Source organism: Microcaecilia unicolor, chromosome 14 (genome assembly GCF_901765095.1).
Source record: "Microcaecilia unicolor chromosome 14, aMicUni1.1, whole genome shotgun sequence".
NCBI lineage: Eukaryota > Metazoa > Chordata > Amphibia > Gymnophiona > Siphonopidae > Microcaecilia > Microcaecilia unicolor.
In genome coordinates, this window is record NC_044044.1 from 6,471,339 (window position 1) to 6,484,900 (window position 13,562).

At 43.4% G+C, this 13,562-nt stretch overlaps 3 protein-coding genes across 3 annotated transcripts in view; 1 reads left to right on the forward strand and 2 right to left on the reverse strand.

Annotated features, from left to right (window-relative positions):
* Nucleotides 1-4,911, forward strand: part of LOC115458232 (deleted in malignant brain tumors 1 protein-like) — a 71,192-nt gene extending 66,281 nt beyond the window's left edge. Inside the window, exons 18-21 of the mRNA XM_030188092.1 lie at nt 675-752; nt 2,904-2,972; nt 3,964-4,062; nt 4,796-4,911. Coding sequence (XP_030043952.1) covers nt 675-752; nt 2,904-2,972; nt 3,964-4,062; nt 4,796-4,911 — 362 coding nt within the window. The remainder of the gene's footprint in view (nt 1-674; nt 753-2,903; nt 2,973-3,963; nt 4,063-4,795) is intronic.
* A 1,613-nt stretch (nt 4,912-6,524) lies between these two features.
* On the reverse strand, nt 6,525-7,457 carry LOC115457554 (olfactory receptor 5B12-like). The gene has a single exon (XM_030187008.1). The coding sequence runs from the start codon at nt 7,455-7,457 to the stop codon at nt 6,525-6,527; it is 933 nt and encodes a 310-aa protein (XP_030042868.1).
* A 2,513-nt stretch (nt 7,458-9,970) lies between these two features.
* Nucleotides 9,971-12,463, reverse strand: LOC115458233 (olfactory receptor 2B6-like). Its single transcript, XM_030188093.1, has 2 exons — nt 11,555-12,463; nt 9,971-10,003 (listed from the first exon to the last, which is right to left on the reverse strand). The coding sequence occupies exons 1-2, from the start codon at nt 12,461-12,463 to the stop codon at nt 9,971-9,973; spliced, it is 942 nt and encodes a 313-aa protein (XP_030043953.1).
* Between the last annotated feature and the right edge of the window lie 1,099 nt (nt 12,464-13,562).

Sequence of the window (13,562 nt, forward strand, 5' to 3'; positions counted from 1 at the left end):
CGAGGTTTCTCGGCTTCAGAATGTTGGAGGTGCATTCTATTAAATAGGATTGGTCAGTTCCTTGAATCACAGCCAGAGCTCAGCGTCCTGCACAGTAACGCTCAGACACCAGAGAGAGGGAGGGAGGGAGGGGGGGCTGACACCAGAGGGGGGGGGGGTATCTCTGTCACACACACACTCTCTCACACAGTCAATGTCTTTCTCTCACTCTCACACACTGTCTCTCACACACTCTATGTCTCACACTGTATCACGTTCACTCTCTATGTGTCACAGTCACTCACACACTCTCTTGGTCTCATACACTCAGTCTCACAGAGAGTCTGTGTCTCACACACTCTCTCTCGCACACACTGTATCTGTGTGAAACACACACTCTTTCTCTCTCTCTCACACTGTGTCTCACATACGCACTTGCACACACTCTCATTCTCACACACTCTCTCTCTCTCACACACACACTCTCTCTCTCTCTCACACACACACTCGCACATTCACTTTCTCTCTCATACACAGTCACTCTCACATACACTCTCTCAAACATACACACTCCGAGGAAAACCTTGCTAGCGCCCATTTCATTTGTGTCAGAAATGGGCCTTTTTTACTAGTTGATACTAAATGTACAGCTCTGACACTTAATGAAAAATCATATTTTCTTCTGTTATTTACAGACTCCCTTTCCAGTGACTTGGTGAACAGTGTCCACTACTATGAAAGCAGCCCTTCTGATGAACCTGAACCTGAGACTGGTAATAAGAGAGAAAATCCGAAAGATACCTACATGTACAGAGTATTAAAGGGAGGGATGGTGTTTCCAGCACTGGATGTGATCATGTTGGATAGTAATTTATATGTGCATGAAATTTAGCTTTTGCTTTTTACAAATCTAACGTGATATATATATATATATTAATATAAACATAACATTTCCCTAAAACTTTATTTATTTCTTTGTTACATTTGTATCCCACATTTTCCCACCTATTTGCAGACTCAAGTCTGGTAGAGAAACAAATACAAGGTGATGTTGTAGTCGAATAAGGTTCATGTGTTTCAGGCATAATGGGGATCAGAGAGAGAAAAGGTTATATGGTGTCCAATATGATCTTTGGTTTTGCTGTTTTGCAGAGTGTAGGCACTTATGTTGGGTTGGTAGGGTATACCTTTTTGAACAGGTTGGTTTTTAGTGATTTCCTGAAGTTTAGATGGCCGTGGGTTGTTTTCATAGCTTTTGGCAGTGCGTTACATAGTTGTGTGCTTATATAGGAGAAGCTGGATGCATAGGTTGCTTTGTATTTGAGTCCTTTGCAATTTTGGGTAGTGAAGGTTTAAATATGTTCGTGATGATTGGTTGGTAGATCTATAAGGTCTGTCTTGTATCCTGGGGCTTTGCCATAGATACTTTTGTGGACCAGGGTGCAGATTTTGAAGGTAATACGTTCTTTGATTGGGAGCCAATGCAGTTTTTCTCGGAGGGGTTTGGCACTTTCAAATCGTGTTTTACCAAATATCAGCCTGGCTGCAGTGTTTTGAGCAGTCTGGAGTTTCTTTGTGAGCTGTTCTTTACATCCCACATAACTTCCATTGCAATAGTCTGCATGGCTTAGTACCATTGATTTTATTAGGTTGTGAAATATTTCCCTCGGGAAGAAAGGTCTTACGCATCATGTGTAGATAGGAGGATGGTGACTTCAACACTGGCTGTGATCATGGTAGATATTTACTCCTTGAAGAAGGGATTCCTAACATTGTGTGTGTAAAGGAGGAATCGGTGTTTTTAGGGCTTGATATAACCATGTTAGATGTTCCTTCCTTGAAGAACTAATACCGGATACCAATGTGCTCATTTTCAAAAGAGAAAAGCCTCTCAAAAATGATATAAAGCAGCATATGGACAGTTTGTCTCGCAAAAACATCCAAGTTGTGATTTTTGAAACCCAGAATTGGAATATTTTTCTCTGCGGTTTGTCTAAATTGCAAGAGCGCATGTTGGGAGCATGTTGTGGGGCATATTTTGAGTGGGACTTGGGCAGACCCAGAATAATGGAACAAGATAAAAAGATCTAGGGTAAAAATTGGGATGATTTTATCTAGACCTGTTTCAATCATCCTTAAGTCACAAAAGGGTACCCTAACTGACCAGCTGACACTGGAGGGATTAAGGCATGATCCCCCTTAATCCCCCAGTGGTCACTGACTCCTTCCACCCTCTTAAGATGTGACAGTGCATATCAGGCTCTGTGACATCTTCAAATATTATAACCATTCCTATTAAAGCAGCAAGCTGGTCCCAGGAATGGGCTAGTGGTTGGTGCAGTGGACTGTAGAGAAAGGGTCCACTCTACCTACTACACTTGTGGTGGAAATTGTGAGTCCTCCAAAAACCTACCTACTTATATATAGGAGACACATGCAGGCTTGAGGACTACTCCGGTGGTGTCCAGTTAGGTACATTAGGTTCTTAGGTGTTCCTGGAGGGCTCGCAATACAAAATAAGGGTGCTATGGTGGGATTAGTACCTGGGTCCCTTTATGTGAAGTCCACTGCACTGACCACTAGGCTGTCCCTCTGCTCTGCTACCCCATAGCCATCCCTATGCCTTGTTCTTGTGCGTTTTTCTCTAGGATATTTATTTTTTCAAAATGCTCCATAATGAGAGATCCAAAGAGCACACACACATGTACAAATCAGACTTGGGCATCATGTTGAAAATGCCTCTCCAAGTGTGAAAGAGGGAGGGGCCTCCAGAACTAAAAACGACCATCTTAGATACTCATCTGTTGAAGAACTAATACCTAATGCCTGGTATAAAAATGAGAAGGAGCCTCCGGAACTGCTTGTGATCATGTTAGATATTCATTCCTAACCCCACATGTCTTCTTTGGGACCTTTTCCCGCAGATCCATCTCAGGCTGAGTATGACAATGCAGAGGACCCTGAAGTCAACAACTCCCCGGCACTGAGCAGAGGTGAGTTGGGTCCAGTATCTGCTTCATTTCTGTTACTTTTATTAGAATATCAAATGTAATTAAATGAATGTGACTTCTTGTTTTTCTTAGCAATAGCTCCAAAATTGTCTCTATTACATTCTGCAGAAGATGGATTATATTAACTAACTAAACATGGATAGGGAAGTTATATCTTTGCCGGCTGCCAAAGAACATGTGAATTCTTTTGAAATTTGGGGCTTAAGAGTTTTCACCATCAGCAAAAGATTTATAACCCACTCCATATATGATTCTGAACAGTTTACTCTAGCAGCCGTGTTCTTAAGGAGTTCCAAACATTTAAGAATTGGTTTGCATTTTTTTTTAGAAAGACCTTATTACCATTGATTGAGTTGATCATGCTTGTTACTATTAATTGCGCCAATGTTTCCAAATCCTTTCTTTCTAAAATGGATTGAAACTGGTGTATCATGTGTATGAAACAGGATTTGACCACTGCTGACCCCTGTGCTTCAAAAGGTAATGAAGTGTCTGAAACAAGCTTCAAGGAGAACTCAAAGGACACAGACAAAAGACCAGGGGGCACGCAATGAAGCCACAAAGTAGTAAATTTAAAACAAATCGTATAAAATATTTCTTCACTCGGTGTGTAATTAAACTCTGGAATTTGTTGCCAGAGAATGTGGTAAAAGCAGTTAGCTTAGCAGGGTTTTAAAAAAAGGTTTGAATAGCTTCTTAAAAGAAAAGTCCATAAACCATTATTAAAATGGACTTGGGAAAATCCCCTGCTTATTTCTGGGATAAGCAGCATAAAATGTACTGTTTTGGGATCTAGCCAGGTACTTGTGACCTAGATTGGCCACTGTTGGAAACAGGATACTGGGCTTGATGGACCTTCAATCTGTCCCAGTATGGCAACACTTATGTACTTATGTAACCTGTCTTAAGGAACAATTCCTGGATTTCAGTTGTTTTACAGCCTTGGTTTCTCCTTGATTTGTTCCTTTCATAGCTTCAGATGATCCCCTGGTTCTGTCAGAAGACGTCGCAGATCATGGCTACGATGATGCTGTCTCTGGAGACTGCCCCAGTCCTGTACACATGGAAACTGGTGAGATGGGCAGACAGGCATATGAGATGGTAAATGATCTGAGACAGTGGTGTTTGCACCATGCTCCTACTTTATACCTCACCACATATGCACAAACCAGTAAGGTGAATAATAAGGGTGATGTGCTGGGGCAGGAGTAGAGCGTGGTTGAAGGAGTGAACTCTGCTGAAATAAAAGAATGTCACATGCTCTGATTCCTGAAGGTCTTCGCCAAACATATTCTTACATAACTAATTACATTCATAAATAGCTGTTTAAGCCAAGAGAAGATCAGGGTTCCTGCAGTCCAACATTCTACTTGTTGCCTGCCTGTGGTGTGAAAATGACTGCAGAAGCACAGGCTGTGTTCTTTCAAACTGACCAAAGTGATTTGTTATGCAAGCTAGCTAAAGTGCATCATCCCTTTATTCCCTCTCCCAAACTGTTCAGAAGATTACTTAATCTATAGTGTATTCAATTATGCATTTACAAACCACTGTAGACAGAGGGGGGGGGAGGGGGTCAAAATTGCCCCATGTCTGCATTAGAACCAAGCACATCCTGAACTTTCACTTCCATATTTCCTTTGCAGTTTAAGACTTTAAAATGTGGTTTTAATTGGTAAGGTGATTGGTGAGTGAGAGATCAGGCACTGATTAGGGTCTGAAAGCGGTTTCTTGCATTGTTGTCCCATGGAGACACTTCAGGAGTTTACAGAGGTCTCTGAATTTGATTTTCCTCTTTCGGTTCACAGGACTCTTCTCAGATTTGAGTAGCAGCTTCCAAGTGAGTGAGACTCAGGACCCAGCGCCCAACCCCCTGACCTCTGATTACGATGATGCTGAACTGGGCACTGGGGAATCAATATAAGATCCAAATTGCTCTGAGAAATTTTTACACTGTGCTATTACTGCAGAAGTGACAGGCAGCCAGCCTATCAGTGCAGAGTGTGAGGTCTCTCTTATCTTGTGTAGAGATGTCATCTCTTGCTCAGTTCCTTGATTGAGATAGTGGTTAGCACAGGAAGCTTTTCAATGTGTTTTTAATATCAAAGTTCAACTTATAGATGAGGAAGGAAAGAAAATCTTTACAAATGTGATGAAACCTCTCACTCAGGTTGGGTCTGAATGTGGTATAAGTGCAGCCGCTGATTTACAGATGTCCAGTTCCTTTATGGGATCCCTATATTCTGTAACCTTTCATTCTGTACTTGCTATATTGTCAGTTAAAGCCTTTGATAATGGAATTGTAGATAGAATCTGAAAAGTTGTCTTCGTGCAGCTGAGCAGAAAATTATTCTCAGCATGGACATCACAAAGCTGTAAACACCACAGTAGTGATGCTGCCCTGGAGTGTAGGAGTAGCCTAATGGTTAGTACAGCGGGCTTCAATCCCAGCATCCTGAGTTCAAGTCCCACTCCGTTGCCTCACAAAACCCAAGATTGTGAGCCCTCTAGGGACAGAGATTGTACCTGCTTACAATGTGTGATTGTCCTTCACCTTGAGCTTGAAAGTTAATCAGACTATAAATGCCTGAATTAAATTAAAATTAAATATGACTCACACCAGTGATGTTGCTGCAAACCTCCTTCCTTCTATCAGCCAAGAGAGAAAGGCTTCCTCCAGGCCAAGGGTAGGGTGTGGTGGGAAAGATGTTCCTGACCCTAAAGAATGGAAACCCAAAATGTTGCTGGCTATTTCCCCCAGTCTGCTAGATCCAACTCATTGAAAACAGGAGCCGCTAATCTCTGGGAGTTGGTATATTTCTTCTGAGTCCTAGCTCGGCTTTCTAACAGTTTTTTCTGAATGAGGAGTAGAAGTTGCTTTTTTTACACGGTTTAATGGTTGGAACCCATTTTGGAAAAGGTAAAATAGAAATAAAAATTAACAGTCACAATCAAAGTGAACAAAACAGAATCAATATACATTTACAATAGAATTAACAATGAAATAAAACTCAGAAGCATCCAATACAAAATATTCAACAATAACATACTCAAATCACATAATATCAAACACAAACCACGACTGATTAGAGCTATCCAGAACTAGCCACACTTACATCATCAGAACCCAATAGCTACTCTCAAACTTCCATCACAAACACTAAAGTGAGCTCCCGTGTTAATGTGTGTTATTAGTAATCAAATCCCATTGTGGTAAATAGCATTCGTTAAGGCGCTGACCTTCAGTGGAAGACCATATCAAGCTCTTTCTCCATGGACACTTGCTAGAACAGGGATGGGCATCCACAGCTCCGAGGGCCACAACCCATTCAGGTTTTCAAGACTTCCACAATGAATATGCATGAGATTGATTTGCATGTACTGCTTCCGTTGTATGAAAATAGATATCATGAATATTCATTGTGGAAAACTTGACTGGGTTGTGGCCCTCAAGGACCATGGTTGCCCATCCCTGTGCTAGAAGGTGGGCATCTCCTCTCTATGATAATGTGCTGTGGTTTAGACTCCACGTTGAAGTTACCTCCCAAGGACTTTCCTCAATGCATTTTTCACCTCCTTGTTCCTCAGGCTGTAAATAAGGGGGTTCAGCATGGGGGTGACAGTCGTGTAGAGCACAGACAGGATTTTACCTTGACCCAAGGACAACGTTGAGGTGGGTCTTAGGTACATGGAGAAGAGCGATAAATAATACACAGAGACCACAGTGAGGTGGGAGGAGCAGGTAGAGAAGGCTTTAAGCTTTCCCTTTGCAGAGCGGATCCTCAGGATGGCTGAGATGATGAAGATGTAAGATATAAGAGTGACTAGGAAGGCTGGCAATGATATCAAAGCAGCTTCAAAAAATAATGTGATTTCAGGGCCAGATGTATCGGTGCAGGAAATCTTTAACAGCGGCATGAGTTCACAGAAGAAATGATCAATTACTTTAGAGGCACAAAATGAAAGATGGGTGACGGATGCCGTGATTGTTCCAGAAGGCACAAAGCCGATGGTCCAGGAAGCAGCTGCCAGCAGGCCACAGACTCTGTGTCTCATGATCAGTGAATAGTGCAAGGGGTGGCAGACTGCGGCATAGCGGTCATAAGCCATAGCGGTGAGGAGAAAGATCTCCACGCAAGTGGAGCCCATGAAGAAATAGAGCTGCACAATGCACTCAGCAAAGGAAATGGTCTTCTCCCCTGACAGGAAGATGGCTAAGAGTTTTGGGATGATGGTGGAGCTACAGCAGATGTCTGTGAGTGACAGGTTGCCCAGAAAGAAGTACATGGGGGTGTGCAAGGAAGGATCAACGCAGATCAGTGTGATCATCAAAACATTCCCCAGAAGGATGATGAAGTAGATGAAGAGAAAGACCAGGAAGAGAGGGACCTGCAGCCTGGGGTTATCGGAAAGTCCCAGAATGATGAATTCTGTCATCTCTGTCATGTTCTCCACATCCACTGGGTCCATTGCTTTTGTTCTGGGAGTGTAAGAAATTAGAATTCCTAAGTAAAGGTGCAGATTCTTCTGTTTTAGCTTTTTTCTAACCTCAAGACTTCCAGGCTGAGGCCCATCCACTGTGCTAAATGTGTTCAACTTTAGAGATATTGCAATGTGTAGCCTGGTTTAGTGTTGTAATCTCAGAGTCCTCAGGATACTGCATGACAGCTACAGAGTTAAAAAATTAATAAAATTCATAATCACTGACAGAAAGCCGCCCTCTGAAAACACAGCTGTGGAAATAGTATCAGGCCTTAATAGTCAAGTTCCCCCCCTGCTTGAGGAAGTGAGTTTTCTTCCTAAAACTGTTCAAACGCACCATCCACAGGAACTGAGATCTAAGAGGGGGTCTCTTTTCTTTCCAGAGACTGAGATGGATTCTTAAGAAATGGGACACCGCATCTGCCCCTCTGGTGTCCCTTCAGACGCGTTCCCTCCCCGTCCCACCGGGTACATCACATCCCGTGGATCCTGTCCATCACAAATCACCAGATTTATTCAGTCACGATAAACAGATTTTATATTCCCTGTGAAAAATTATATATGTAGAAAAATGACAGCAAAATGCCTGTTCCTGGCTGGTGGGCCCAACCCCTGTGGAGGCTCCTGAATAAAACTCTAAGGGACCGATATTCAGCTCAATGCAGTCAACAGCTTTTAAGCGGCTTGTAGCCGCAGGCTGAACTAACCTGAGGACATGATGCACATCTCCTGCCTCTGAAAATCTGAGTGTGTGTGCTGACCGGACGTTAACCAGACATTGGCCCATATTCAGTCCGCTAACCAGCTAAGCAAGCACATAGGCTGACTCTCCCAAGCTCTGGCCTGGGACTACCCCGAACCCTGCCCTTTTGGAAATAGCCAGTTATTACAGACATTGAATGGGTTAAACGGAGTTGAATATCAGTGGCCGGCTAACTCAGCGGGGTTTAACCGAGCAGGAGCCTCGACCCCTAAATTATATCTGATCAGATCATAGACATTACAGCAGAGGCATAGCTAGGTGGCTTGCAGGAGAGCGACCGCTCCCCCAAACAGACTTCAGGCAGCATCGGCACCTATTTTTCACGTGATCTGTTGTGTTTCAAATACACGCCGGCAAAGTCGGCAGTCTTCTTTCCGCTCCCCCCACGCCCTCAACCTGGTTATGTTTCTGTATTACAGCCACAGGCTACTGGATCACTTGGTTTTTTTCTTACCTGTGCAGCAGCGCCACCTCATCTCCTGCCTGACCCAGTGGGGGAAAGACCTCGGGTGTCTTAAATACTTTAAGAATGAGCTGTGGAGAGAAAACTGTGATCTTCTCATCTGGGAAATTAAGAAGACTCACAGACAATTAAAGGAAATGTTCTAAGCCTGTGTTCCTTGGAAAATTTACAAGTGATTGATCTGTGGGGAGAATACATTTTGGGCCCCTCGTGCTTCTCTGTTCCCAGCTGTGGTAGTGAATTATCACGCTGGTTATAGAAGGGTACAAGGAGTTTGATCTCAGCTTCACCTGCAGTGGTCACTGGTCAGCATTTGGGAGTGAAAAGTTCTTTCCCTGTCTGCCCCTCGCTCTCTTTCACACACACACACAGTAGATGCTCGCAGCGCTGTACACTCGAACATGTAAGAGACGATCCCTGCGCAACAGAGCTTACTATCTCTGGGGATGTGCACAGTAACCCCTGGATACTATATATCGCTCTGAAATTTCCACACAGGAATCGAAGCACATTTGCGCATAACCTAATTGGTTAACTAGCTAATCGGTGCTGATAAGTGAATGTTAAGAAGCAATTATCAGCACCAATTGGCAATTAGACTGTATGCGCACAACTTGCTAAGCGTATTCTGTAACGTGGTGTGTGCAAATTCTAATGGCTGCTGTGGAAAAGGGGCGTGGAATGGGTGGTTCGTGGATGTTCCGAAAATTTATAAGCAGGTTTATGGAATACACCCGCTGCACACCTAACTTAGTTTTTCTTGGCACAAATGGACGCACGTAGAGTTAGGTGCTGGCATAGCCAATAGACGTATTCTATAGACCAGGGGCGTAGCCAGACTTCGGTGGGAGAGGGGGCCAGAGCCCGAGGTGAGGGGGCACATTTTAGCCCCCCCCCCCCCCACCACAACCACTTTTGACCCCCCCCCCCCCCCCCAGCGCCCCTCCCGTTTTGACCCCCCCTCCCCCCAGTCACAATTAGTTCTTTCTTATAGGACTGAGATGTTACAGCAGATTATAATAGGAGTGATGTCACAATGGTCTGAAATTTGCACTCCTTATGCTACATTGAAGTGTCTGTGTCCTCAAAATTCCCTCTTACCCTGGGCCAGAATAGAAAAGTATTATTTTATCCAAAGAATAGGGATTTTACTGGTTCCAGAGAATGAGACCAACCATTCCATGTGGTTTCTTAGGTCTCATCTTCCAGGGTTTTTATAGACCGAGATTCTTTCTGGATCATGAGGACCAGATCCTTCCACAAACAATGGGTTGGTTATATTTTCTTGCTGCTCAAAGAGCTTACAATCTAGATAAGACAGGCAGACAGACAAACAGTTAAGGGTAAGGGAATAAAGAGGTGAGATAAAAGGACAGGACAGGTGAGCAGTGGTTAGGAGTCAAAAGCAGTGGTGAAGAGGTGGGCTTTAATAGCTGATACTAAGTTTCCCACAATAAGGACTAGAGAGAATGTTTTCTATATTTCTGCACGGATCCCTCCTAGAAATCAAAGGAATCAATATTCTGCCAGTAAATTTAATGCCAGGTCATGTCCATGCTGCAGCATTGAATTTTCAGGTTTATGGAGCCGGCGAAAGCGTAGCCAGTTAAGGGGTCCTTTTACTAAAGCTTAGTATGCACTAAGGGGACCTTTTACAAAGGCGTGCTAACGTTTTTAGCATGCGCTAAATGCTAGACATGCCCGTATATTCCTATGTAATTTACTAGTATATTGGACAGTTATATTTGTCTTGCTAGGAACCATATATGTATACACCCTTCAAGCTCACTTGGTCCTAGATATACACTTATTTCTTATATATTTGTCTCCGCCACATTCTCCCACTTTTATAATTTGTTCAATTATTTCAATTTTTTTTCAATTTTTGCCTCAGTGGTGCTTATTAACCAATAATTATTTTGGGGGCAATTTATGTAGCACCAAATTCCTCATCGGCTTCTATGCAATCATTTTGATTATATTTTAAACACTTATCTTTATAGATATTCGGACTGGGGGCTCAAAACTGTCCGACATGAATGTTTCGCCTGCTAGGCTGTATCAAGGACTTTGCCTAGAAAATTAAACAAAAACCATCTCAATTCATTAAGCTTGAGTTGTACCTTTACGTCTCACACAAAATGACATTTTCTTATCGCTATCTATAAATCTTGTGTCTCGTATATTCCTATGAGCATCTCTAGCATTCAGAGTGCGCTAATCATTAGCAAGCGCTAAAAACGTTAGCACACCTTCGTAAAAGGACCCCTTAGTGTGATAGTCAACACTAACGAGCTGCAGGGTGTCACACAGAGGACTGACTTTTACGTGGTCCTACTTATGCAGTTACTTTGGCCGGTTAAGTGCGTGAATATCAGTTCCTTATCAGCCACCTTTGAGTTAGGCGCTAACCGGACATTTTCAGCAGCAACTAAACAGTTAAATGACGATGAACGGTTAACCCAGATCAAGGAATTTAACGAGCCAGGAGCCTTTTCTGGCTGGTGAAATCACTTTAAATATCGACCCCTATGCAGTGCATTTTTTTCTAGCAAAAAAGGTGCCGGTACTCAAATGCTAAGCCACCCTTCAAGGGTGGGGTGACCACTGAGAGACCCCCCCACAATAGACAGGCCCCCCTGCAACCAGTCACAGAATCTATGACAAGGCAGAATTGGTGTGTAGAGCCTGAGCTCTGTCATTAAAATATGAGGACCATGAGTCAATTTTAGCAGACAATCGAAAAGGTGCCAGTACTCAGTACCCCCAAGTACCACCTCAAAAAAACCCTGCCCCTATGTCTCTTTAGTACGATAACATGCTGTGATTTCTACATCCTATTAACTAGCCCCCGATGACTTTCCTCAGCGCATTTTTTACCTCCTTGTTTCTCAGACTGTAAATCAGGGGGTTCAGCATGGGGGTGACAGTTGTGTAAACCACCGACATGATTTTGCCCTGTCCCTGGGAGTATGTTGAGGTGGGTCTCAGGTAAATGGACAGCAGGGATAAGTAATACACAGAGATGACAGTGAGGTGGGAGGAGCAGGTGGAGAAGGCTTTACGCTTCCCTTCCTTCGAGCGGATCTTCAGGATGGCTGAGATGATGTAGGTGTAAGAAGTAAGAGTCACTAGGAAGGTGGGCACCGCTGTCAACATGGCATCAACAAACAGGATGATTTCAGGACCAGATATCTCAGTGCAGGAAAGTTTTAAGAGTGGAATGAGCTCACAGAAGAAATGATCGATCTCGTGAGAGTCACAAAATGAAAGGCGGCTGACGGAAACCGTAAACGCCACAGAATTCAGGAAACCAGTGATCCAGGAAATGGCCGCCAGCACAACGCTCAGTCTCTGATTCATCATAAGTGAATAGTGCAAGGGGTGGCAGATCGACACGTAACGGTCGTAAGCCATGGTCGTAAGGAGGAAAGCCTCGCTGCTGACCGATCCCATAAAGGAAAAGAGCTGCGTCATGCAACCAGCGAAGGAAATGGTCTTATTCCCTGAGAGGAAGATCTCCAGCAGTTTTGGGGTGATGATGGTAGTACAACAGATGTCTGTGAGTGACAGGTTGCTGAGGAAAAAGTACATGGGGGTGTGCAGGCGGGGGTCAACGCAGGTCACTGTGATGATCACAAGGTTCCCCAACACTGTGATCAAGTAGATAGCCAGGAAGACCAGGAAGAGCGGAAGCTGCAAAGCAGGATTATCGGAAAGTCCCAAAATAATGAATTCTCTCTGTGTCGTCATATTTTCCACATCCATTGGATCCATCTGTCTTCTCCTGGGGGGGGAGGGAGAGGTAAAAATAGTAAAGAGAAATGATAGGTATATTCAGTACAGTTCAACATCAAAAAACAGTTTGAAAAATACGTTATGTGTATGTCTCTCTTTGTTATTAGGAATTTTAATCAACAAATTCCTTCTTCTCTATTAATCAACAGGGAACCTCAAAGCTCCTAATAGGGGAGATACTAAAAGTATTTATCACGCCCCTACTAAAGTCAGTACTATCATAGGTCCCGGTGAAAGGAGAACAGGCAAAAAAAACTCACGTTTACGTGAGAAAAACGAGTGGTCTGAAACACTCACTGTTTCCTTCACTAATTAAACTAATAAACAAAGTGAGACCAAAATCGCATAATCAAAAAACCGGGAAACTACCCGGAAACGTATTCACGTTTAAACTTTTATAAACTAAGGATCCTCCCCGTTATCGCTCTAATTAAGAAAGCCTCAACCTTTCCCTGCCACCTAGAGCCTGCAGTCCAAAGTCATGCTATTGTTCAAAAAATGGAAATTGCAGAAAACTTTCACTTATCCTTGATATTAGGCTCCTGGCGAAGGTCTCTCTCAACTGTCCAACTGCAAATTTAACTCCAACTGGTCCGTGGACTTGTACAAGTCGGGCTATTCCTGGTACCATCGAGGAAACGATCCTGATATACTCAATACATTCGTGACTCCATCTCGTGTCTCCCTTCTCGTGTCTCCCTTCAATAAGTGTGCCTCATTTCGCCCAGTTATTGGCTGCTTCATGAAGGGCACTGTTAAAAGTCCATGACCGGACCGGTTTTTCAAGTCCCTTCCTGAGGCAGCCAATAACTGGGCGAAACGTATACACCGGAGCCCTTCCTAAATGGATTGTCCTGTTAGGAGCCTCTAGACTTTATATATATATATTCAGTGGTCCAATTTGAATGTCAGCCTCTATAAATGTGTTTATTTTTAGTTGTTCGGGGTTTAGGGGTTTCCCTCTCAGCATTACGTATGTAACATTCTCTATAGCTGAGGAGCAGTCAACACCGCTAAGACAGAGCAGCAGGTCTGAGGCAGATAGAAGGACTGTGAGGACAGGGGTTTC

Coding starts and splice junctions, on each gene's coding strand:
- LOC115457554 (XM_030187008.1), bottom strand. CDS start 7,457: ATGGACCCAGTGGATGTGGAGAACATGACAGAGATGACAGAATTCATC.
- LOC115458233 (XM_030188093.1), bottom strand. CDS start 12,463: ATGGATGTGGAAAATATGACGACACAGAGAGAATTCATTATTTTGGGA. Junction 10,004..11,554: donor TAAAAAATGCGCTGAGGAAA/GTCATCGGGGGC, acceptor TGTCTTATCTAG/ATTGTAAGCTCTTTGAGCAG.